The sequence below is a fragment of the Falco cherrug genome, chromosome 20 (assembly GCF_023634085.1).
Source record: "Falco cherrug isolate bFalChe1 chromosome 20, bFalChe1.pri, whole genome shotgun sequence".
Taxonomy (NCBI): Eukaryota; Metazoa; Chordata; class Aves; order Falconiformes; family Falconidae; genus Falco; species Falco cherrug.
In genome coordinates this window covers 3,792,310-3,818,957 of record NC_073716.1, presented here as the reverse complement: position 1 = coordinate 3,818,957, position 26,648 = coordinate 3,792,310, and the positions used below count along the sequence as shown (strand labels likewise).

The 26,648-nt window shown below is 38.8% G+C and overlaps 2 protein-coding genes across 3 annotated transcripts; both read right to left on the bottom strand.

The window, feature by feature from the left end:
• Nucleotides 1–991: 991 nt before the first annotated feature.
• On the bottom strand, nt 992–11,833 carry KRT23 (keratin 23). The gene is made up of 8 exons (XM_005439336.4): nt 11,382–11,833; nt 7,711–7,793; nt 6,097–6,253; nt 4,340–4,501; nt 4,124–4,249; nt 3,161–3,381; nt 2,201–2,232; nt 992–1,517 (listed from the first exon to the last, which is right to left on the bottom strand). Exons 1-8 carry the CDS (start codon nt 11,796–11,798, stop codon nt 1,414–1,416), a joined length of 1,302 nt encoding a protein of 433 aa, XP_005439393.3. The 5' UTR covers nt 11,799–11,833; the 3' UTR covers nt 992–1,413.
• Nucleotides 11,834–15,608: 3,775 nt separating this feature from the next.
• LOC106631196 (keratin, type I cytoskeletal 15-like) lies at nt 15,609–21,260 on the bottom strand. Of its 2 annotated transcripts, XM_027805691.2 has the most exons (8): nt 20,459–21,260; nt 19,682–19,764; nt 18,562–18,718; nt 17,900–18,061; nt 17,629–17,754; nt 17,272–17,492; nt 16,405–16,430; nt 15,609–15,897 (listed from the first exon to the last, which is right to left on the bottom strand). In XM_027805691.2, exons 1-8 carry the CDS (start codon nt 21,014–21,016, stop codon nt 15,818–15,820), a joined length of 1,413 nt encoding a protein of 470 aa, XP_027661492.1. In that variant the 5' UTR covers nt 21,017–21,260; the 3' UTR covers nt 15,609–15,817. The 2 variants fall into 2 exon arrangements, with proteins under 2 accessions (XP_027661492.1, XP_055553754.1); XM_055697779.1 differs by lacking the exon at nt 16,405–16,430 and having other exon boundaries at nt 15,609–15,887; nt 17,233–17,492.
• Nucleotides 21,261–26,648: the final 5,388 nt, after the last annotated feature.

Here is a 26,648-nt window from a genome sequence, read left to right as displayed (position 1 = left end):
CGGGGGAAGGGGAATCTTGAACTGGTCCTAACATGCCAGTAAAAAAACACTGCATCATAGAGATGGACTTTATTTATTTTAAATCTGCATTTTCTTTGAAATTTTTACTTTCTTTGGTGAGCCTTGTTTCAAAGCAAAGCAGGTAACAGGAATCCTTTATGAAAGTCCCTTATGAGTAGGTATGAAAGAGCACAATGACAATCCACTCATGAATATGAGACTGCCCTGAACACACTGTTTTATATGCAGACATTGACTTTGGAATGCAAATCCATACAGGCACTCATTATGCTCCATTTTGTCTCTCTTCATTCTGCTTTACAGCCTTCCTCGCCTAAACAGTCCTAATAATATTTCAGGTTTTCTTGCTCAGCTTTTAGCTTTGTGTATCAATGGAAATTTTGCTATTGCTGTTAGGGTCTCCTGCTGAGTGGGTGATTGGGCTGGAGTGAGATGGGGAGCTTGGATTTGCCTAAAGAACTTGGGCCTCTTATGTTAGTATGCATTGCACACACCAGTCTATCCTGACTACAGAACATGTCAGCAAAACCAATAAACATTATATGAAAGCAAATAACTGAAACGTTTTTTTGAATTAAATGGGTCACTGAGAAAGAATGAGAGGATCTGGGAAAGTACTTAGAATCCTTGAAGGAAAGTGTGTAAAGACAGTTAAAATATCTCTAAAGCTGAAGAATAAAGAGATGTTTCTAGGGTGACTATTTTAGTAAAGTGTACTTCACAACATTCCTACTGATAATGCGGTTTTAAACAGTGACACTGAAAAGTTGCATGTAGGGAAATCTAGTAGTTTTGCTTATGTAAATGTCACTTGTAGCTTGTGTCACCTCTTTTTTCCTTTTTTGTGTCCTTCCGGTTTTACACCTCCTAAAACAATAAGGCTTTTGCAGTCTGTACCCATGTCAGTAACACTGCCACTTTGGGCTGGTGCATATGTAAGAAAAAACAAAATCAGAAATTACAACCACCAGAAAAAGTAATGGAAAAGAATTTATTGGTATATGATGAGAGACATAAAATCAGGAGAAAAGCTGAGAGATTATTCACTTTAAATTATAGTTAATTTGTAGAGCAATAAATGAATCACAGATGGAGATTCATGCCCCAGTGAGATGTGCATAATACATGTATTACCAGCTCAGCCAGTCACTTTCATGGAATAGCTTTTCTTCAGTGTTCTGATGACTAAAAGCTCTTTAAACTAGTAATATCAGCTATACCTAGCTCTGTATGGCACTTTTCATTATTAAGCTGCAAATCATTTTAGGAGAACGTTTGCTATAGTATCCCTCTTTTACACACAGGGAGACGAACATACAGCACGTAGTTGCACAGAAGGGTTGTCAGAGCTTAGCCTGCTAGGAAAGCCAGTAGTTAGCAGAACTCTTTACTTCAGGCTTGCTGGTGGATCTCGTTGATGGTGGAGGATACCACCTGCCCATTCACACTGTCATGGACAATTGCTTTGATCTTCCGATGGGTCTGCCCCGTGTGTTCTTAAAGAAAAAGAAAGCTTAATTAGACAAGTTAGACAAGAAGCAATGCTGAGACAAGATGATGCAGGGAAAGCTTAATTTACAGTAATTTACCAGCTACCTCCTCAGCTGATTTATCTTTACATGTTTCCCTTTAAGTCAATAGTTACTATTGCTCTTTTTGAAATGTACTGCCAGAAAGTCACCCTGAGTCTTGTCCAGGTCAGGGCAAATGAATAATACAGCTACATCCCAGCCAATGCAAATCTAACTTCAGAGCAGATTATCCTAAATGTCTGTAGGTCATGCTCATGCCAGAATATGAGTTTCCAGACATGCAGATTTTCTGTTTGCTCACAAGCCCTAACACTGTTTTAGTCACCAAATGGAGTCTCGATGCCTCCTCATATACCATGAAAGCTTTAGTCTCGAGTCTGAGCTTTGGACAACGTAGTTGACTAACAGAGGTCAGTCTGAAGCAGTCTGCCAGGGGGCAGGCATAGCAGAATGTGCTCTGAAGTCCAGCTCTTCACAAGACCAATGAATCACTGAAATTATTCTCAAATATGGCCTCCACGAGAATTAATTGCCGTGCAAACCTTTCATAGCTCATTCAAGTAAGCTTAAAATTATTCTGAGTAAAAATTGATGGGAAATGACAACGGTTAAGAGTCACTATAGAGAACAAAATATGGGACTTTTACCTTTAGCTTTTGATTCAGATTTTCTTGCTACCCTGTGAAGATAATAAAACAGAAAAAATAATTATTATGCTAATTTCAAGAAGTTATTCATCCTCTTCTTCTCACTGATTCTAAGGAGACCTGATACCACTATAAAAAGAGATTAAAAAAAAAGAAAAAAGAAAAAAGAATTCTGTTTTTATACCATGAAAACTTTTCCTCTTCGGTAGTCTTAGGTACAGACACTCTCAGCTGAAACTGTTCCTGTGTACATTCATTATTGCTCTACTGTGGACAGCTGCATTGTTTCTCATATATTCTGAGTTGCCTAAGTCAATCTTGTTTTGACTTCTGACAGATAACTCCGTACTTGGTGCCATACTGTCCTGCCTCCCCGAGATTTTCAGTTATAAAGGCTGCTAAACTTCCTTTTTCTCATTTTGTTTAAGTAAGACTTACTCTGTATCTGAGGTGAGAGAATAAAGAATAGAGGCCCAAAGGTGTCTGAACACAGACATTTCAGACAAGGGAAACCAAACAACCCATCAGCAGAGGGGCACACAGTACAGATTTTGTGTGCTGGTATTTGTAACTGCAGATGGCTGACAGAAAAAGATCTAAACTTGTCTCCAGGCTTCTTTTTGATCTAGAACTTGTTTTGCAGATAGGAAATAACTGTGAAGTTAACTGAAATTGGCATTTTTTCCCATGCTGAGACAGGTATACTGTGGGTATACAGATTATTATTTTTTTTTAATAAGAAGTTATGTTAATTTAGGTAATCCAAATTACATGGATACACATTTCTCTGTATCCTAAGTGGCTTCAGCTTTTTATTATGATCCATCACATTAAAATACCAACCCTTGATGTAGTATGGAACTCACAAGCTTTGATTAAGCATAAACGAACAAACAAATAAATAACACGAATATGAGAACTCTCTTGTCATCTATTCCAGTCAGGGCGGCTTTGCCTTACCCGTCAACATTCCCTTCCAGCAGCAGGCGGTAAGTGGAAATTTCCTTCTCCAGGCGGGTTTTGATCCCAAGAAGAACCTTGTATTGGTTATTTTGCTGCTTAATGTCACAACGAACCTGGGTTAGCTCTTCCTCACATTTGGAGATTATCTGCTGCATGTTTTGAAGTGCAACAGCATAGTAATTCCGAGTGTCAGCCAAAGTGTCTTCCAGCATGCGTTTCTAAGACAGCAGATAATACCAATATTATGTTTATTATTTATGTGGTAAATATAATGCAGAAATGCCAGAAAATTTGGTCTCTAGGTAGAAGATTGCAAAATTAAGACTGTGGTAATTTAAACACTTACGCATTTGCATGACTGTTCATGTAAAGACAGCAGAATCATGAAGCTGTGTCATGTGTGCATAATGAGAGGCAAAACCTGAGTAATTTATCCCTGCCATATTCTTTCTGCTCAAAAGCTGTGCTCCTGTAACAGTTAACTCTATTGTCAGTTCTGCATTTACTGTCCAGAATTGCTCCAAAGTCTCCAAGTCATGGGCATATGAGCTTTAACCTGTGCAAGAGCTGAGTAATATTTTTGAAGATTCCCCGCCAACATTTTTCAGTTCATATATTTCATGCATTATAACAGGGGTTGTAAATATGAATTTTGTATTACTATCCATCTACTTGGACATTTTTTCTTTCTAGATCATGGAGGCAGCTATCCCATCTCTTCTTCACACCCCATATTTTGTTCCAAGGACAGACAGAGATTTTTCACTTCTTGGTGGTGGTTGCTGAATCTATTTTGCATATTCTGGCAAAGTTAGCATAGTCCGAATTCCAGTTTCACTGGTACTTTAATAACTACAATAGTTATGCTAGGCTATGGATTTAAATGAAGAATTGGTCCATGACAGTTTCTGAGAATATGTGAAGTAACAGTGCCCAGCCAGAGATGTCTACAATAGATACCTTACTCATCTGTGCCTGCAGCTCGATGTCCAGGGACTGTAAAGTACGGGTTAGATCCTTGATCTCATTCTCATTGTGCTGTATCTGTTCTGGATTAGGGGCTGCTGCCAGAGACATAGCTGTGCTCTATAAAGCAAAAGCAAGAGAAAACCTTCTGATTCTGGTTAGTCGTGTATAGAACAGAGATCTTTGAAATGAGCAGAAAATACCTGTTACCTGTTCTTTGTACCAAGTGTCCAGGCTTTGACGATTCTTTTCAATTATGGCTTCATAATCTTCTCTTATTTCTGCTAGAATCTTGGCTAAGTCTTCAGGAGGTGCTGCATTTACTTTTACATTGACTTTGAAGTCTTGTGATGAGCGATTTGCTTCCATATCCTATTCATATATTAGCAGAGGAAACAAGCAAACTTGTTAATTAAAGTGGAAAGTTTTCACTCCTGTCTTGGCTTCTTCAGTTCCCTCCTTTCACAATACCCAAAATATTTTTTTCATTATGGTAGGTTAATTGTTATCTATATTCAGTTAACACTATTTGCAAATTTATATATTGATAATACTATGATGTGACTTAAACCAATGATTCATATCTGCTTCTGTGGCAGAACTGTGCTAGAGAACTCCGTAAAAAACATGTGAGAAGATCTTTTTGTATAATGTTCTGGGAGTTATATACTTAATGAAGAAGCACTGACATTTTTTATTTATTTATCTATTCAGAACCCAAAAGCTCTGATGAAAATCTAACAGTAATTTCGTCTTTCTTACCCTGTATGTTAATATTTATGGAACTATAACTAAGTTTACAGGAGAGAAATGTAAAAGTTCTATGTAATTGTTAAAGGAATAATTGGATTAAAGCATATAATTACCGTGTAAACAACATAATTACAGGACAAGTCAAGCAGGTATGGTAACATTCCTTTTGGTGTAGCACAATCTTATGTGCTAGGTACCATTTTCAAAAGCACCTAGGCAAAGCAGCATTTCAGGGTATGACATCATGGCCTCCAAAATGCAGATCAACTGGACATACTGATGTCTCTGTTGGTTGCCCTGCTTCCAAGAACTGTTTTATTATAGCTGTTCAGTAGTATCCTTGGCAATAAGGGTTCAGCCAAAGACCTCTTCATCTACTGCTGTGTAACCCTTGTGTTTCTATTTTCCATTTTAATAATCCATAGATACAGAGTAGGGTGTTTAGTTCTGCATTAGGTAATAACAGAAAATATCATCAGATCGGGCGAAATGAAAACAGTGTGCTGTCAGGCAGTGGTATTATATTTATGTGGGAATAGCAGAGACCACTGTGGTATAGCTCTGGAAGAAGTCAGAGCAGCATGATTTTTGACAATTATCTAACTATCGTGCTTAGGATTTTGCAAGAATAAGTAATTTTACTTGACTTCACCAACTATTGTTTCTAATGTTGGACCTTCAAGAATTCAAGGTCTGTTTAGTTCAGGTCATCGTGCTCTAGGTTACCCTGCTTGAGCAAGGGGGGTGGACAAGGTGACCTCAAGAGGTCCCTTCCAACCTCAGCTACTCTGTGCTGCTGTGGTTCTGTGAAATGAGATATCCAGAGTTGAGGGAAAAGAGAGTGATGGGTAAAATTCAACAGCAACCAATAACATTTCCTATTTACTTGAAATCTCTGTCTATTTATATCTAAGTATTTCTGAGAATATTTCTGTCAAATACATAAGTTATTATTAGCTATGTATGACGGATGGATAGGTGGCTACAAAAGAGTGGGTGAAAATACAGTGGTTTGTTATCCTTTCTGAAATCCCAATTTAATTGGTAAAGTAGTACACAAACTTTGTGCCTCATCTGACTCTTTGGCTTCTTTAGAAACATGATTAGATTCTGAATCATCAATCCCATTTATAGATTGTGGATCTTACTCAAAGTTAATTACATGGTAGCGAAGATTTGTGTGATAGGATTTTACCAAGTGGAACTCTTTCTACCTCCTCATGGTCTTTCCTCCTCAGGATGTGCTCTTCTCTCAAACCTTCAATTTCCATTTCCAGATCTGTTGTAATAATGGTCAGGCCATCGAGCTCCTTACGCAGGTTTTCAACATCGAGCTGCACTCCCTGCCTGCGAGACTTCTCTGCTTCATACCTTTATCAGGAAGAAGAAGATAAAGCATGCTTGTTAAGAACAGACTGCTTCTAGCCTCTTGTATAAGATCAAAGAGAAGTAGACTTGCTTAAGTCCTCTATGTAGGGAACTAGAGAGAACAAAAAACCAAGAAAACAAATTCTGTTTCTAGCATTTGTTCTTTGAATATTCTTGAACAGTCTTAAAAATAAGATGGGTTTAATTATTGTTTTTCTTTCTTCCTTAAAACTTCTATGTGGTATGAAACCATTATTCGCTTTCATTTTACTTTTTTGCATTTTAATAATATATTCACCAGGTTGTGAAAGCTTTGACAATATAATTCTCAAAAAACTGCCAATAAATATGTAAAAATAGTATCAACAAGCAATGCTCCAAAATGATAACTTTTCAGTCATTTGTGAAATAGGAAAAATGTCATGGAAACCAGTTATTAGCATCTCTCTCTAACCTTTTGCAGTTTGCCATTTGTAGGGAGCCAAAGACAGAAGGACACTTTTGTATCTTCTCTGGGGCACATGAAGCACTTTTGCTCCTCAGAATCTTGCCCTTTACTTAATTTTTTATGGGCTCTATTGATGTTTCTAAATTCAATGTATTAGACTCATTCTACGATTCCAGTCTCTCAAAGTAGTTCTACTGTTTCCTCTTTATGACAGTATTGAATGATAAAGAAAGAAAGGCATGGCTAGATAAGGCCTACAGTGTTCAAGGTCTTTGAGTTTTTTACGATCTTACCAAAAGCTGAGATATTTTTTTAATAGCTGATCATCATCTGTTGAAAATAAGACAGATCTTCCTAATTCCTGAGAAGTCTAACTTACAGAAATGTAAATTCATTTCCTTTGCAAAGATCTGCCTGGAAGTTTTCTGTCCGAACATTTTGGCTTTCTAGTTGATCTGAGAACTGTCTTTCAACAGTGTACTGAAAAACCAAACCGTACTGGTAGCTGAGGGAGGACTGGTCCCTGTGTCACCTTGGAACAAAAATTCACTGTGGCAAAATTCATGAGGCTCCAAAGCAGAAGATACCAAAAGATGGGTATTTCCTGCGGAGCTGGACAGAAAAGATGGTAAGTACAGGAAATAGATTTGGGCTGGACTGGGAAAGCATAGGGCAGAGAAGCGTTAATTTGTATTCCCAGATGGCAGTTTTAAATGCCTTTTGTCACACATATCAAGTGTCTGCTGTAAAACCTGCTCTTCAGGACCTGAACCAAGTATCATAAACAGGGTGACTCAAGATAGTTCAGCAATCATTTGTGGTTTTTACATCCTTTTTATCCTTTCTGGGTTTTATCTTTTTTTTTTTCCTTTTTCTGTTCTACATTGGTTTTATTTATCCAGTATCACCAGAAAACCTCAGTAAAATCAGTTTCATATTGGATTATCAAGAAAAAGCAGTATTTTGCTTAACTCTCTTTCAAACTTAATCAGGAAACCATAGAAGAGCTTACTTGAGCCTGAAGTCTTCAGATGCCATGTTAGCGTTATCAATTTGTAAAAGGATACTGGCATTGGTGATCTTGCCTTCCTCAATCTGGAAAACAGGAGACTCAGTGTTGCCATATGGTGGTGGTGAATAACCTGTGATGTTTTAGACTCCCTGCTGCTTGTAGGAAGTATCTAAATTGTAGAATTCCCATGTTAAGGAGAGAACATGAATAAAAAGAGCTTAGTTTCCCGATTCACTTACATGCTTCTGCAATTTTTGTCCATAATCTTACTTTTCGCTTTATCTTACTTTTCTGGATATGAAGCAGGAGGACTCATCTTATTTATGGCCAGGTAGAGGATATGAATAGTATTACACAAACTTCATGATGTATTACAGCATAACAATCACTGTCTTCCTTCTTTTTTTTGTAAACTGATTTTAATTCTGTTTAGCATTGCTTGAAAAGCAGCCTTGATCATCTCTAGGGCAAATTTCAGTAAGAACCATTAAGCTGTGTCTGAGTACAATCAAAAACCTGAAATTAATCATATGCTAAAAAGTAAGCACGTGTATAAACACCTTGCTGAATCAGTGTTGTGGTGCAGAGATGTAACCATGATGGTAGCAGCAACTTGTGAGCAGGGCCCCTCAAATCCACCGTGTGCTTCAGTCTGGAGCTGCATGGATTATCATTTTGAGAGTAACACTAGCATCTAGCTGTCACTGTCCATTCAGTTATTAACCTATAACTGTATTGAATCATCCAGCAGCATGGAGTGATTAATTCTTGTTTCTGATTTTGCTTTGGGATGTTGAAAATTGCCCCGAAAGTGCACTGCATCTTTCCTTCAGTGTATTCAGCATGCACTGAAAAGAGTTGTAAGTCCCTGTTAACATGAAGTAGCTTTGAACTATAGGTCTGAATATGAAAAGCTCAGTATTCCATTCAAAATCTTTGAAAGAATTCTAGCAGGAACTCATACATAATTACCAGGAGCTAATAACTGTGGGACGTTGTGTCCTTTTTTAACAAAGAGGAAAGAGAAGCATGGTTGCAGTTCCAACAGCTGTCTTCACTCAACACTTACAGAGCAAAACAAGGTGCATTATGGCTGTACAGAAATCATTAGCTAGTTACAGAGCTCTCAGCACCTTGAAGTAAAACTTCCCACACCTAAATGAATCACAAAGAAACAAGGAAATGGCAAAATTGTCCTGAAGTGTCAAAAGTTTACTGCTCATGGTAAAAACGAAGGTGCCTATGGAATGTTTTAACTAATCTGTTAGGAGACTGTACATCCTTGAGCAATTAGCAGCACACCTCGGATACTGCCCTGGGACATGATCAAGGCCAGCGGAAGAAGTATAACAGTACCCTGAATGTGTTGCTGCCTGGAATTTGTTGTCAGAGAAGAGACAATTGTTGAATACATACTTAAGAGAGTAGTAACTTCTACTATGGAAGGTAACAAGGCAATGAGAAAGCAACGTGTGAGTTCTTCAACTTAGTGCCATTTCATAATCGTGCAACACAGCAACACATTTATGTAAATGCTTTACGACTCCTTCTGTGCAATCTGAACAATTGTCAGTGTTTTGCCAGCTGCTGTAGGATGTTGATTGCTGTGTCAGTTGGCAGTGCATTTCAAATGTGGACATTTATCTGTTTACAATGTTACAGAGTCCTTCACTACATCCATCATGGATATGGGTATATCAGTAATACCAATCTGCAAATTTACAGATAACTTACTTAAGAACTCACACATTATTATATATGAAACACACTGAAATTCCTTCTCAAACTAGATTTTTTTCAAGAAGGCTTCCTGCATTAACTTCTTCCTCAGCATGTCTTGTGTCCTTTGTCTAACAGCATTGATCCTGTCTCCTTGAATTCTCTGTAAACCAGTTTGCTTATTTAGCGGTAGAAGGTGTTTGAATGAGACATTTACTGGAAGAACTGGTGCTATTTTACTTTGTAGCTGTGTTAGAAAGGATTCAGGATGGAGCAAAGCAACGTTGCTCCATCTGGCATGTTCATCCAGAATTCAGGTCCAAAATGTAGAACCCAAATGATTATAAGCCTCCAAGTTTAGACAGCCAGGGTATCATAGACTTTCTGTGTTATTTGATCTAGGATCCTAAATTATATCTAAATTTCATTTTAGGTGCTGAATTATTTTCACCTTTTCAATTCATGGTTAGTTAATGTAATTATATTTAATAAATAGATGCTATATTTTCACTTGTTTTACTGACAGTCATGGTGCTAATTGCAGTAATTTATAGAGAAAGTGAAAATTCTGCATTAAATCACTAAATTGTCACCTGTAAATAATCCTTTACTAGCCTTTCCTCCCCACTATGAGTGTGCATTCAGCACTGGCTGAGACCACCATTAGCCTAAGAGGTGCCTGTAGCCAGGGATAGCTATTTAAGTGAGGACTGTCAAAAAAAAGTGTTTTGGTTACAACCTCTTCAAAAGTGAGAGCTTCACCCCAATCAGCATTATGTTTTTATCTTATTGTCTTCCAAAATAGTTCTGATTTATTAATTCCAGATCAGTGCAAGCACATTTATATTCTTGATGAACAAGTTTTTATCTCTGGATCAGTTAAAAAAAGTGCTGAAGTGGTAGGTCTGGAGATGGATGACCTTTCGTTATCCTTAAAAGAGAAATAGGTGATGACAATTCTGGTTCTCCTTACACATTGTCTGTGGTCGGAGTGCCTCATCTTCTGCCTGGAGGCAACACATTTAACAGCGAGCAGGGAGTTTGATTAAGTCCCTGGCCGCAGTCAGCGAAAATGCAGGGTAATACTATTTCCAGTCCCTTTTGAAAAAAAATGCACAGGGTCTGGAGAATGCCAGGTAACCAGATTATAAAAAGTGGAGGGAAAACTACAGCATCGCATTTGGAATACCTTTGGGTTTTGCCCCATATGGCTATATAAAGTCAATTACACTGATTAGTCACACAGATGGTTACAGTGCTAATATGTTCATTATGAATACAGATTAATATTATGCTTAAATTTAAAGACACGTGAGTTCAGGAGATTGAAAGAGTTACTGTTGAACGTTAATATTAACTACTGGCAGGAACCAGAAATTCTTCTTTTAATTATAGTGAAAACATCCACAAGGAATTTGTCACTGCTATTTTCTTAATTACAATGAAGTATTTTTCCATCTGATTACATAAGCTCATTGGACCCAAAACTCCTGTAGTTTCATTGTCTGCTACCACAGGAATCAAAGAAATGAAGTGCAACAGTATGTCTAAGGACAGCATGTGTGAAGGAAGGCAGTCTTCTCAGTTTGCCTGCTTTGTAATTTGCTTGAATACATGTGCAGTCAAAAAGAGCAGATTCTGCCAGACATAGTTACTCAAACCACAGTTTCATGCACAGAAACAAACACTTGGCAGCATATAAATCCCTTTATTACACCAGTCTTTGCAGAATCCCCCTTGTCTCCTAACAGCCTATCTTTCTTGTACCCCATTCTACTCCTTCTGAACATGAAGAATGCTTATGTCCAGGTCCTGTAACCACTTTCATTAGTATTTCTACCATTTAGAAGTGTTTATTCAACTTTCTTTAAAGGAAAGCCATCAACATAAATGAGTACCCAGATTCCTTAAAAGAGCATAGAATGACATAGTCACTTATAGCTCTGACTTACCTGTCTTTGCATGTCAGTGACGTTTTGCTCGTATTGGTTGAAGTCATGCCTCTTTCCGTGAGACTTTGTCCTGTGCCACTCTAGGATGCAGCTTTCCAGCTGAGTGTTAGCTGCTTCTAAGGAACGGACTTTGTCCAGATAGGCAGCCAAACGGTCATTCAGGTTTTGCATAGTCTGTTTCTCATTCCCACCCAGGAAGATGCTTTCCCCATGGTGCTCGCCGAAGCCTCCCCAAGGAGCCCCTCCTCCAGTAGCCAGCCAGAGGGGTCTGGCAGAGGAGAAAGAGGCATGTGTGCTGCTGGCACAACCATCTGCACTTGAAGGTCTGTAAGAAGTTCCTTGCTGGGCCAAACCACACCCTGAACTACCCCCGAGGGTCCCAGAAAAAAATTGAAAAGGGCCTTGGCTGGTGCTCATACTTAGCTCTGTTGTGAATCTAACCCAATGTTTGACTGACTAGCACTGAGCAGCTCCTTAGCCTTCTCCAAGCAGCTTTATGCCTTTTCCTGTGGGAGTTTCCCTTCGATGAATGACTACAGCAACAAGATTGTGTCATCATGAAACGTGCTTCCTCTTGGTCAATTCTGAAGCATTTATGAGCCTGCACACACTGTTGTTATTTGGAAGCACAGCCACATACCAGATTGCTTTCCTTTTGGTTGTTTTGGTTTTTTTTTTTCTCTTTTCTTTTCATATTGTAATAGTGAGGTGTGGCTAAAATCAGTAGGTGTGGAACAGGATCAGCTCTGCCTCAGACATTTTTCTAACCCTGCAGTTAATATCATATTTTCCTGCTTATGAGGGGAAGAGTATTGTCCTTTATAGAAGAAGTGGGAGCTGGAGCAGGGATGGGTCTTTCAGGATACTTTTTTTCTGTTGTAATTCTCAGGCTTTAGAATTACAGCAGTCTGTGAGTCCTGAAATGCAGCATGTCCTATCAGGCTGTCATTAACGTACCAAACAGCTTCAGCCTGTATGAGACATGAGGCTTTAATGAAGTTATCCAGCCTCTGTCATTTGACTAAAATTCCAGTCCCAAGTAAGGCCCAGTTACTGCCTTCAGCTGCGCATTTCCAGGCAAAATACATGAGAATTAAGTACTTAACAATCTTTTCTGCTGATTTTTTTCACGATTTGAGGTATAGTCATATTTCAATAGTCTTGTTGAAACAGATACTAATGCAGCAATTTATCGCAGTTATTGCAGTTACTAGTATTAATACTATTAAGGCATTTACATGTGTACTAGAGAAAATATTTAGAATATGAGTCTAACAACACTCGAAAAATTCAAGTAATTATTTAAAGCTACCAGCCCTAAAAATTGACCTGGCAATCATGTGAACATAGTCTTTCTCAAAAGTTTCAGTAATGTTCTGTCAAACTCCATCCATCGAATATAGAACAGGCAAGTCTGGCTTCTGCAGAGATTCTCTTATTCCTCATGCTGATGAGTAGGAGGTAAATTGTGAAACATTCCTATGGCAACAGCTGAGGTTATTGGATTTGCCTTGTCTTTCAGAGTAGTTCTGGATGGCAGCTGAGGGATGGGGTAGGGGAAGAAGATTTGGGAAGAGCTGGAAAGCTGAGTGGGCATGGGCTGTCTTGGAAATGGTGCAACGGCTTTTCCTTATAGCAGTTGAAGGCTCAACTATTCAAGAAGATCTTACTTAGCACTGTTATTCGTTCTGAATGGTGGGGTCAAAGAGACTGTACAAAACTGGATTACACTATCCTGGAAGGAACCTGAGGGAATCTCTTTTTCTCTGCTTAGTTTAAAATTTTTCAGTAATAAAGAATTGCTGCACGTCATCCTTTCCTGGGATGCTTCCTGGGTCTCACTGCCTGGTCAGGGCAGGTTTTGAGCTCCTCCCTGTGGTCTGTGTTGACTCTACTCCCTACCTCTTGATTTTCTTTTTACCAGTTATGTTTCCATTGAGTGCGTATTCCTTCTTATTCCTCATGCACTTCATTGTATAGAAATACTAACATTTTGAATTGTTTGGAGAAATTAATCATTGAAGAGATGGGTTTCCAGTAAGTACCAGCTATGCCTATCACAAAATATTCTGATAACATCTACTATTAATAGCTACAGTTCAGTGTCTGCCCTGCTGCTTGAGAGTGAGAAAAGCTTGAAGCACCAGACAAAAAGTGAAGGTCTAACTTGAAAAAAAAACCCAGTTACAATAGAACCAGTGGTATCCTGCTGTTCCGTTCATCTCACCAGAGATTAATTTCAGACCGAATTTTTTAGCCTGGCAGTTCAGCAAGCTAATTTTCTATAAGATATTAAAATATACATGCATACATAAGTACATCACATTACATAAAATGAAGGGAATCCTTTGTTTCATGTGAAATTGCTCAGCGAACTTTATAACGTGCCTGGCAGCAAAACTGGTAGTTTGTGAGACAGAATAGCCTCTGTCTTACTCCCTGAGAGTTTCATGGGATATCATGCCATCATGAAAAACAGAATTCTATTTTTTCTAGCAAGTAATACAAAACGAAGGTGATCTGGCAGATAGGAAGTGTTTCCTCTAAAGCTCAGCCTTCTCAAACTGGAAAAGGCACCACACAGTTTTCATCAACATCTGTTGAGGATCCATGGAAAAGACAAAAAAACTTATTCCAAAACTACAGCTCTCCTTTGTCAGGCTGGCATTGTGGGACTTGGTTTTAGTCAGCTATTTAGTCTACCGAGCACAGAATGAAAGCAAAGGTCTCGGTACAAAGGTAGAACATGGTCAGCAGATGGCACCATTAGATAGGGACTTCTCTTCCCCTGCTGCAAGCTGGGGAGCTGCTCGGCAGGCCCCACCTAGCAGGGGCCGAGGAATGCATAGTCCCAAGTTGCTTTATTTGGGAATCATAATTGTTTTCCTGAATTGAAAGATGAAAAGCAAACGGAGCTGAATTTATAGGCTGCCATTTCATGATAGGGAGAACATTTTGACACCTACATTGTACAGGTAAATACCCTGCAACCGTCACTTGTTGATTCAACTCCTCCACCTGAAATACAAATGGATAGTTGCCTTTGGCTGGAGAATTTCTGTCTCTTGCTCTCTGATACATATGATAGTCACGTGATTTCTGGATCAGGAAAAAATATAATTTCCATTGTTTAGTTTTTCCTTTCTGGTAGATCGTGAGGTTTCTTGGCTGAAGTTTGCATCTTTCCAGTGGGAATCAGCAGTATATGTGTTTCCTAACAGTGGTGTACCAATGATCCTGCAGCGTTGCTCATGGCCAAACTGTGGGGCTGATGCTAGCAATGTAGATACTTTTTTTTAAGTGTCAGAAAAGAGAAGACATAAAAATAGTGGCTCTAAGAAGATTGGAAGGAAAATAAAACATGTAATTCTAGAATTATACAATTTTTGTAGATACTATTATGTTGATTGAAATACCCTGCAATGAAGTTAACAACCATCTTCTAAATAGATTATGTGTGCAAAATACAGGATTTATGTAAATGTTTTTTATGCTTCTGAAGTTGGGATTTACTAGCCTCTTAAATCTTTGTAATCATCTCATTTCAATTGCACTGGTGTAGACTTGCAGGCTAACTTCCTGCTAAGAAATGGCAGCGTCACTAATACAACAGCTACAGTGAAGACACAGGCAGGTGGGTTTCTTCCTCGTGTATGAAAACCAAAGTAGTCACAGCAAACGGCCTGAGGAACTCGTTTTGCCTGGACCTTGCCTAGTGCTTCCTCAAGAGCTGAGGGAATTTGCCTTTTTGCTTAAGAAGTACAGGAACACACACACACACACACAATATATATATATATATATATATATATGGGAAAATATTAATTTTTTCCAGAGGTGCGTTTTATTCATGCATTGACTGTAGTCATGTTTTGTGCTCTGAATTCAGAAAAGAGAGCTTAGGGATTTTTTTCCGTTATGATCTTGGATTTTTACTGATATTAGCAGATTCCTGGGAGAATTTAATGGCACTTTATATCTGTCCGTTTGTCATCATCTTTATTATTATTATTAAAGTTATTATTGTTATTGTTGTTATCCACTGAACTTCTCTTGGTTTGGGTTACAGGGAGCACCGTGTTAGGGAGGCTGTGTCATCACGTGTATGGCGATGCCATACTCACTTCAAAAAGAAACCGTTAGACTGGATGTATTTGCACAAGCAGAATAGAAACTTTATTATGTAGGTTCGTTTGTAAGGAAACTATATAGCTACTGATAGAAAGCAAGCATGTAATCTTGGACTTAGAGAGCCAAATGATTATGCAAAAAGGGAGAGCAAATTTAAGGAAGGACATCAAGCTGTTGCACATTCTTGGATTACATTCTTCTGATTTGGCGAAAGTGAAAGGATATTTCTCTTGGCATTAGCCAGTTTGTAGGCTGCACTGGTCTTCTATGGTGTTGTATGCAAGAGAGGATTCAGTATTTCTTTATTAGAATCTCCTTTCACGAGTAGAAACAGGTTTTCCATCATCTTCCACGCTTGTGCGAAGTCTTCCACTGCTCAGAAATGCTGATGTAGGAGAAAAAAAACAACTCAGCAAGGAAATTCAACTAGCAGCTTATACCCTGAAGAGCTGTGTGATGGGGTTATTTTTGTTTGTGTCCTCACAAGATCTTTTTCACCTACCAAAGGGAGAACTGCCTTTACACCTTACCTTCTCTCCCTACTGGTCCTCATCCAGTAAACCTTAGGAGTGCACATCACATGTCAGATTTGAAAATATCTTGTATTTTGTGTGAATCAGCTCAATAGGAACTTAGGAATCTTTGGGAGATTTTGATATTTTAGAATCCCATGAGGAGTTCATGCAATTATTTTGGAAAGCTGCTGGTTTCAAAAGTGCACATAATATAGGATAAAGTATTATACTTTTGTCTCTAAATGATAACGTAGTCATTACAGAGAGAATGTAGTTTCTGTTAGAAAGAAGAAATCCTAAGCAAAAATACAGGTTTATTTAATCCACTTTTGTCAATTCATTTCAGCCCCTAAAAAAAACTTCAAAATTTTTCTTACCATCCTTAGGATTCACTCCTGACATCCTGTAGAAAAGAAGAAATATTTGATTAACAGCCATTACTGACCCTGTCCACTGAAACCATTGATCTGTTTAGGAACCACTACATGTGAATAGCCATGGTTTCACACTGCTTTTTTCAATGGGTTGGTTCTCAGGTGTGTTGTTACTGGTGTTATTGTTAAGGTGCTTTCTGCTTTGAAGGCCACTCCTATGTACTAGATAGGAAACAGAACAGCAGCCAGACCAGTTCTTGGTCCTGATATGTCCCTATATACTTCTCAAAATACCATGATCTAGAAACAATGTAAGGATCTGATTCCTCGTCAGATATCAGAAGTAATTCCATGTGTGGATCAGATATGAGAAATGGGCACAGAAATGTAGATTTTTACTAAAATAAGCTATGATCTGTACCAAATTCTTTTCTGTTTGGGAGTACTGGTGTATGATGATGATGATATTTTCACCTCTGTGCACAAGTGTGGAAAACCAAGAGCTAAAGACGTAACAAGAACAGGTTTTTATAGGTTATTTCATGCTGAAGGCTATTATTCCAGTGCAACAAGAGGACTATATAAGACATGCATACATATGGTGCCTGGTGCTTTCTATAATTTGTCATAGTCAAAATGTTGCATTTGTTTTCAAATCATCAGCACAATTGATCTGGAGATTTCGCCTGAGTTATAGTAATGCTTGATATTTTGCCAAGCATCTGTTTTGCCATTACTGAAAAGGCTACATATGCAGTGAATGTATTTTAGTTATCTGGAGACAGTTCAGCAACTAGAAACTACTGCTTCACAATGTGTCATGTTATTAACATTATCCAATCATCATAGAATTTATATATAGTCACGTACTGAGAGTCCTGGCCCTCCAGCAACTGGCGGTATGTGGCAATTTCCTGCTCCAGGCGGCTTTTGATGTCCATGAGCATTCTGTATTCCTGGTTCTGACGCTCCATGTCGCATCGAAGTTCACTCAATTGCTCCTCAACGCTGGTGATGAGGGCTTGAATCTGTGCCAGTTGTGCGCAGTATCGCCCTTCTGTGTCACGCAAGTTGGCTTCCAGTCCAGCTTTCTAAAGCAGAGTAACGTCAGAATAGGTTAGCATGCAGATTTGTCCCACAGAGTGTCTAAGGAGAGGCAAGACAGAGAGAGAGGAAGGGGAGAGTGTAACAGTAGTGACTTGTGATGTGCTTGGGACAGCTCCATACCATGCTGAGCTGTGACTGGAGCTCAATCTCCAGGCCCTGGACGGTGCGTCTCAGTTCTGTGATCTCCGATTTGCTGGTCTGTATCTGTTGTGTATGGGTGGCTACTTCACGGTTCAGCTCATCAGTCTGAAAGAAAAAAGCACCTGTAAAATCACATACATATTATATAAAAAAAATTCAATTATTTGGAGAAAGGGAGGGCCCTTCCCATCTGCTGGGGCAGTAGTAATGAGGCAATGCATCAGTTTGCTGTTTATTGGTCTAACTATACCTGAGTGAAGAACCAGGCCTCAGCATCCTTACGGTTCTTCTCAGCCAGAGCTTCATACTGTTCCCTCATCTCAGAAAGAATTCTGGTTAGGTCAATGCCGGGAGCTGCATCCATTTCCACATTGACTGTTCCACTTAGCTGATTGGAATACTCTTTCATTTCCTGCATGGGTAGGGTGCAGAGGACACAAAAAAGATTAGGCTTTCTCCTCTTGATATATTTCCGGCCATCAGCAATCCATGCAGTGGTATGCAAGACTTTTATTACCAAGTATTATAGGTGGAACACACATAAAAACATTTGTCAAATTTTATCTTTCATTGCACATGCTTTTCTACTCTCTGTATACTTACACACAGCACACATATTTACATGTAACTTATGTATATGTTTCTTTTACTCAGCTTAACTACCTCAGTGACCTGTTGTGCTTACGGATGTCAAACTGAAACTAATAGGTCTGAACAGTTTGGAATTGGAGAAATACTTCCCAGGACACCCTTTGGATTCTTCTAATATTACAGTTCTCTTCTTATTAAGCTGTAATGTTGTCATTCTGGGTTAGGTTTTTTTTGTGTGTGTTTGCATTTCTGCCTCCCCACCTGAGAGATATAAATTCCAAAGGGAAGTAATTTTCTCTCTGCACTGTTAAGGACTCTCACCTCCTCATGGTTCTTCTTGAGGTAGGCCAGCTCCTCCTTCAGTGTTTCAATCTGCATCTCCAGGTCAGCTCTGGACAGAGTCAGCTCATCCAGGACTCTGCGCAGGCCGTTGATGTCGGACTCTACGCTTTGGCGCAGGAACAACTCATTCTCATATCTGCAGTTCAAAAAAGAAACAAGCACTGGAATATGTACGAGTTTGTATTCAATAAAGCTATACAAGTCTGAAATTTTATATTGAATATAGGAGGAACAGTGGGTTATAAATGAAAAAATATATATTGAAAGGAAGTGTAAAGGGAGAGGGAGTAAAAATGTTTTTTTCCAACATCCAACTGTGACATCTGAAAGTACACGCATTGGCATCTGATTTTATTCTTGAGAGGTACATGACATTTCACTTTGCAGAACCTAATCATGGTTATCAGCATCAATAGAGCAGCTGTCACACAGGACAGTCCATTTGCAGTGTCCTCTCAAATTTGGTGTGAAGGAAGGCACAGATTGCCCAGTTCTGCCTAGGGCACTAGAGGAGATAATATAAACCTGCAGGTGCATCACTGCAAGATAGATCAGTTGCGCAAGTATCTTTATCATCCTTTCAGCAGTGTCTGATGTACTGCTGAGTCTGTGAGCTGGACAAGCCCCAAAGTACTCTTTGTCTTTTTTTTTCTAAATTTCAGACTCTGAGAGAGAAGTTCTGCAACCGAACAGTGATCTCTTCACACCAATCTGTTCCTTTTAAATGAAAATCTTAGTCTATTCCTGTTGGGTTTTCCCTCTGTGTTTTAGGCTAGTAAAAATAGTTAAGAGCATCACACAAAAAAAAAAAAAAAGACACAAACTATAATTTATTATGTAAACAGGTCAGTAATCTGGATACTGTGTCCTACCAGGTTTATATTCCAATTTGATCCTTCATCACATTGATTCTGTTTGCCAGGGTTTTTTTCAGCAGAAGTTATCAAGGAAAAATACCTATCCATCCTTTTGAAATGTGTCCTTCAGTGACTGAAGAACTTTTTATTTTCTAGATAAAAAGTAATACTAAACTTCAGAAAACTGTTCTGAGAGGGAGAGACAAAGACAGAGAAAGAAAATGTGCTTCAGGTAAACTTACTTCAGTCTGAAGTCATCTGCAGCCAGCCTGGCATTGTCAATCTCCAAAATGACTCTGGAATTGTCAATAGTAGCTGCAAGGATCTGGCAATTGAGAAACACAGAAAAAGGTTCCTGTGAACACTCATGAAATATCACAGTCCTGAGTACATAGTAGGTAGTTATTGAGGCTGTAGGCCATCAAAGAACTAATAAATATGGACCTCTCTTGTTATGTCACTGGTCAGACATGCTTTTTGGATTGCAGTAGCCATTTCAATTTATTATGTTACTCTGTGGTCACACTGTAAGTCTTACAGCTTTCATAGGGAAAACCTAAAAATGCTAAGCTCTTTTCCATATGAATCAGAGAGCTAAGCTACCTTGTGTAACACAAATTAGAAACGCAATTAGAAAGTACATTTGTACAACAGCTGATCTTATCTGTAGCTACGAGGATTATTTTTTCAACTTTTGAGGCCTACCTGTCACATTCTTTACTATTTCATTACTGAATAAATACATTGGTAATGTTAAACACATTTTGCCATGTTTTGCTAACTTTTACAGCAAGTGCTTTAATTTCAACCTACGTCACATTTTCAGGATAACATATTTGGTTTTTAAATTGAGAAAAAAATGTCTCTTTTCCACTAGAATGCTCATAACTGCAATACATTGGGGGTTTGGGAATCCAATATTTATTTTGTAATTATTTTAGGTTATTTTAAAGAAGTGGAATATGCAGTTCCACAATTCTAATGCATTCTTATAACTCCTTTACATACTAATGTCATACCTTGTCTCGGAGATCTTCAATTATCTTGTAATAATTGCTGTAGTCCCGGGCTGGGCTGGTGGGAGCTTGCTTCTGGTACCAGTCTCGTATTTTAACTTCTAAATCTGAATTTGCCTCTTCCAGTGCTCGTACCTTGTCCAGGTACGAGGCCAGACGGTCATTCAGATTCTGCATAGTTATCTTTTCATTTCCAGAGAGAAGGCCATCGCCACCACCAAAGCCACCACCAATGTCAAAACCTCCACCAAAGCCAGCCCCTCCACCAAAGCCAGCCCCTCCACCAAAGCCACAGGCTGCACCACCACCGAAGCCACTGTAGCTTCCTCCATAACCACTACCAAAACCAGCACACAAGCCACCACCATATCCACCTCCTACAGAGGAGACATACCTAGCTGAGGAGATGGAGACACCCCTGCCACCAGATCCTCCATGTATGCTTGGAGCTCGGCAGGTTCCTCCTGCTCGGACTGAAGAAAGGCGAGAGCTCCTGCTTCCACCACCCCCAAAGCCACCACCATAGGTAGAAGAAGAGCTCTGGATGAAGGAAGTAGCCATAGCTGCAGCACAAGAAGACACTAAGGTCAGTTATTCAGCTTGGTGCAGAAGAGGAAAGTATGTGCCTTCACTGCCCCCGTGCTTCTTTTATACCCTCAAGATAGGGTGTTGGGAGGCAAACTCAGCCTGCAGCCCTCCCTCCAAAATTTCTCCTCCCTAGAGGTGAGGCCAATTATGATGACATTCCTCACAAACAGTGCTGGCTGTACATCTCAGGGGCTAGGGCTTGGGTTTTCTTTTTTAATTAAACAAAAGGGATGATTCAGATGAGTGTTTTTTCTTCAGGCTATAGTTCTGAAACTTGGAGTTTACTTCTCTGACATTTAAGAATGAAAAAATTAGTTCAACCACACCCACTTACCCATTTACAGCAACCACCATGGCTATTTTGAGAAAATCAGCTTTTTCTAAAAATGAAGTTTAAAGTTCTCCTTTCCTTTAAAGATGTGCAATCACTAGTTCATCTCACCATTACTTCTTCTTTTCTGTCTTTATTTTTTCCCATTAAAAATCTGGAATTGAATTTGATAGGTTCTGATTCCTGTTCTTTGCTTGGAACAAATGTTTAGATTTTGGAGTCTGAATTTTTAGTGCAAAAAAGTGTATAATAGTAGCATTGTGTGAGAAACAATTAGCATCCATCAATGTACAAGGAAGAGTGGGCATAGTTAATTTACTAATGCTTGTGAAATAGTCAAGAAGGGTAATAAGTGATCGAAATAATTTGATTAAAAGAAGAAAAGTGGGAGGATTAAGTTCCTGTTACTTTTGGAAAACGTAAACGAATTGGGTTTAAGATGAAACTGTTCAGATAGCAATAAATGGGTTTAATACCAATATGCATTATGAAATGAAGTAATTCTTGAAAATAAGATTTCAGAAGCACTTAGAAGAGTCATCTTAATCCTTCATATGAAGTGGGAGTCTGAAACACCTGTATGTTTCAGATCTAATAATTTGCTGATGAAATTCAAAATGCAGTAATTCAGTAATACAGCTCTGTTCAATACTGCATAGTTATGGGAAAACAGATTTGGGAGATTTTAAAGAAAGTATTAACTGCTTGTTTGCCCTGCTGGGGTGTGTCACTGGGGATAATGCATGTGGAGAGTGTGGCAATAGTGTGGAGTTTAAAAAAAGAGCCCCATTCTCTTTGCACAACAAGTGACACTCCTCAGAAGAAAGCCACAAGTCACAGCTGAAGAACTAGGGGTATGGTAAGATAATAAATTGGTACTGAGGCACATAATGGTTTAAGGAAACGGGGGCTTGAGAGGAAGGAGAAAAGCAGAGACAGAGTGAAGACAGGAGGAACTTTCTCTGGTCTTTAGTTTGGAACCACCAAAATTATTTTAAAATAAAACTTTGAAATAAAAGAAAAAATTATATGTTTGCTAACAACATAATAAGGAGGGCGTTGGTTTTAGCACAGTTTTTGACAGTACATATCAACAGAAAATGAGCTTAGAATGCAGGATGGGCGATGTCAGATGAACTGAGGCTCAAACCAGTTGTTGGAATAAACTGAGGCGTTTTGTGAAATTTACAGTTGAGACTTCAATGTAGCCTCAGGGAAATGTGCAGCCTTTTTAGTAGAAGATGTGTGCTTGGGAGGAAAGAAACACCAGAAACCTAGCTGTGATACCCAGCTTAGCAGCCTGGTGCTGAGAACGTCCCCTCATTCCTCCGCTGATTAGAAAAGACAGGGTGTTTCACAGTTGTGGAAACATGTTTCAAACTGAACCTGGACCTTTGCCACAGCAGTTCAGTTTCGCTGTCGGGCAGATTAATGGTTCTGTGTACCTTGCCAAATCTGTGTGTCTCCAAGAGTTAGTATCTCAGGAAACAAGTTAAGACAAACTCTCCTAAAGATAAAAAAGTTTCTTTAAGACCCCTATTATGTAAATATCTTGTGCTGTGCACGCTGCTAGGGTCTGTTGAACTCTGAGCGATCCCACAATAAGCAAGATCAAATTCCATTAAAAAAAAAATCTAGCAAAATCACTTCTAGAAAACACTGTAAACTTTAACAGGAAACTTTGGGGATTTTTCATTCAGTCTTCTTTCAGTCCTTATAACTTCTTTGGAACCTTGATGGTGAAATACACTTTGCTGCTTTTTAAAGTGCCCTGTGGGTTGTTCTAGATCATTATCAGATGAACACTTACAAAACCAGGTAGCAGATATAAAGCTTTTTCTTTCATGTAGAATATTTACCATTGGGAAAAATAAAAATAAATCAAGCAGGCAATACAGATTATGTCTTGTAACAATTCAGTAAACCACAGTGGTGGGGATTCTGTGGCTTTTTCAATTTTCTGTAAACCGTAGAACTCAGATCCTTAGGGTGTGTCCCCCATGACCAAAAGCCTGTAGATGCAGAGTGCAGCACTTGCAGACCTGAGGCTTATCCCTGCCTTCATCATCTTTGCTATTTGTTCTTTCATATTAAACAACTACTTCCTAAATAGTTCCCACTATTTTACTAGAAATTGTCAGTAGTATTTTCCAACCAAAGGGCAACCCAAGGAAAGGTGTGTCAATGAAGCACTGTGAAGTTCGGAGGTGATCATTTATTTGCAGCTTCAGTTGCTGTGCTTCACAGGTATTCTCCTGAAGAGAAAAAAACTTCCCTTTTGAGAGCTTACTTATGAACATTGGCTCTTCTGGTGAAAGAGAAGTAGTAAATGTGTCTGTACCCCTACACTGAGAGCAGACTGCTGGCAAATGCGTGTGCGTATTCAGAATTCACTCCCTCATGGCATTTATTTATATAGAATTTGTTGTTTTATTACTGCCTCCGTTTTGAAGACTTCTGTATCAAAACCTACATGCATTATAGAATTTTATGATAGTCTATGTAAGGCAAAGCTTGCTTTGGTGAAAAATTAGGTACAGTTTGGTATTTGCATAAGTAAGAGTTTAGAAATCAAAAGCGTTTTGATGAATCTAATTTCATATCTGAATTTGATCAAGTATGTGAAAATACCTGGCTTTAACTCAGCTCTAGATCTAGGTAGAATTCCAAAATACAGTCATATTTCTCTTTTAAATTACTATTTCTGCATTTTTACTATGTTCTATCTACCATTTCAAAAAATGTCAGTTACATTTCTCTAAATTCATGAGGTTCCAGATTCATAACCTCTTAGGACTTTAAAGGAACATCTCAAATTGGTGCTACCTCTGTACTGGTAGAGATCTGTGTTTCTCTGTTCATTCTTTATTTAGTTCTTTTCTGCAACTGGAACGTAAACTTCAGTTTACAAATTTTTCTCCTTATAGTCTATACAAGGAAATTGAAGCCAATAACCTACTGAAGTAAAAAAAAAAAAAAAAAAAAAATAAAGTATTTCAGGCTTATGCCTTTATTCTGTTCTCACTATCTTCACTCTAAGATTTCTTATCCAGTGTCTTGACACAGTTCTATGCTCTGCACAGTACTCTGCGTTGTACTGTGGTGCAGAAGCTCCTTGGTTTGTCACGCTTCCACAGACCTTTCCTGGAGGACATTCCCTAACATGTCTATGCTGTGCAAGCCCTGTTATTACTTCTGTTACAGGATATAACAAAGTTGACACACTTCAGCCTCTCCTTTCAGGAGGACAGAGTTCCATTCAAGAAGCAGCTTGTTTATCGTCTCAGTCTTTTCTGATAAAACCACCACTCAGACATGACACACATCTTTTCTGAACCAAACTCTAAAATTATAGTCTCTGAGTGATTTTATATTAAACATTTCACCACAATTCCTTCATTACCCTACAAATACGGGACAAAACCAATAAAATTATGAACTGATATTAAAATTAGGCTATAAAAAAAAAGAATTCAAGCTTTTTCAAGATCCTTTTAAGTCTCTGAAGCCCCCATTTTCTTTAGCAGGGTTTATGAATTCATTCAATTCTTGTCACTTTTAACTCTTAAACACTTCTAAACTGTTAACCTTGTAAACATCTTTTTTTTCTAAATATGCATTTAATTCAGTCTTTGAAAATAAACCTTGTTTTTGTCAAAACATACATTTGCAAAGTGTCCTTATAACATAGTTTGCATTCTTGGAGCCTGAGAATTTCTTGTCAGACATTCACATTTGCAGGTATACAACACAAGAAACCCACACCAGTAATCTCATACTCTGAGACTTGTGACTGGTTTCGTCACAAGAAATTCCTGTCAGGGAATGGGTTTTGTTAAGATTAAAAAACAGACCTGGAGCTATATGTTCTTTTATCTGAGAGGGATTCCAGGTCTAACTATTGTAGGCAATAAATTTGGAAATTAGAAAGTGTGTCAGCTCTCAGGAGAGCTCTACTGAAGCATTTAATGCACAAGAGCTTTCTTCCCCTTGTTCTTCCAAAAGCAGATGTGGGTGTGCTTCTGAAGAACCGCTTGCATCTCATATGCCAGTGCTTTTCATGCCACTGCTCCCTTTTGATTCCATGCTTGTTTCCACCGTAGCCCCTTAGTCCCCCTGTTCTTCCCATCTTGTCCTCCCCTCTGTATCTCTTTGCTGATTCTTACTTTTTGTGGCTGTTTTTCTTCCCTGTCACAGTTTTTCCCTGTGACAGTGAAGCCACTGCCTGATTCTATCATGCTAAATTTCCCTGGGCTAAGCTGGGATTTTCTGTGTCAGTACTTGACAACTGATGTTGACAGGTCCCCTGAGTCACTGCTGAACCACAACCAAGCACCAGCACTTCTTTATTGAAGGGGATTGCCCAACCTTTGTAGAGGAGGTCCATAGCTTTGGGATGCTCCTTGCTATGCAAACGCTCCATTAATCTGTTATGAAAAGTTATGAAAAAGGATGAAATAATTATTCCCTCTCCAGTCCAAGGAGAGAAGTGCTGAAGGATTTGATGATATCTCCCTGAAACACAGGCTGCAAGATGATCCACTCTGGGAGAGTGCAGAATTGTGGTACTTTTAGTCAGGGTGTACTTTTGTTTCACTATCACCCTTAGTTGATATGCTATGTGCCTTTTGTAACAGTGGGAGGTGGGAATGTGGTAGGCTAAGGCCGTGGTTTTCTTTTAGCACAAACCCTGAAAAGTTTCCTTGGCTGTAAGCTGGCAGAGGAATGGTTGGAAATGAAATTACTGATTTCTGTGGGCCTGAACTAAAAGTGATTACATTTGGAATTTCAGCTAGTATAGTATCCTTTCAATAGCATGAGACTGAAGGTAGCTAAAATTGGTGCTAAAGGTTTGTTACCTCTGTATGAACTGGGAAAGTAAATGAAGAGATCTCACAGCTTTTTCTCACTCTTATTTGTTTCTGTAGGAGTTATCTTCAAGCCATTTTAACAGCTTTATATTTTACCCTAACAAAATGTCTTCCAGCTCTTGCTTACCAAAATCACTTAACATCTCACTGCTGTTGCTCTTCAGAGTGCACAGCTGTTGTAGTAAGAAACATAAGTCACTTGTATTCCCCACTCTGAGAGGCTGAGGATGCTGTTGCCTCCATATTCAGAGCTCGTGCCAGCAAGAAGAGCTAGAAGAAATCAGAGATGGAGCTCAAGCCGTGCACAGACGCTAAGCATTAACCTGTCAGGGAGGCTGGCTAGCTTTTTCCTGCCTGGTTAAAGCCAAACTTCGGTAACAATATCACAATAACTCAAAAGAGG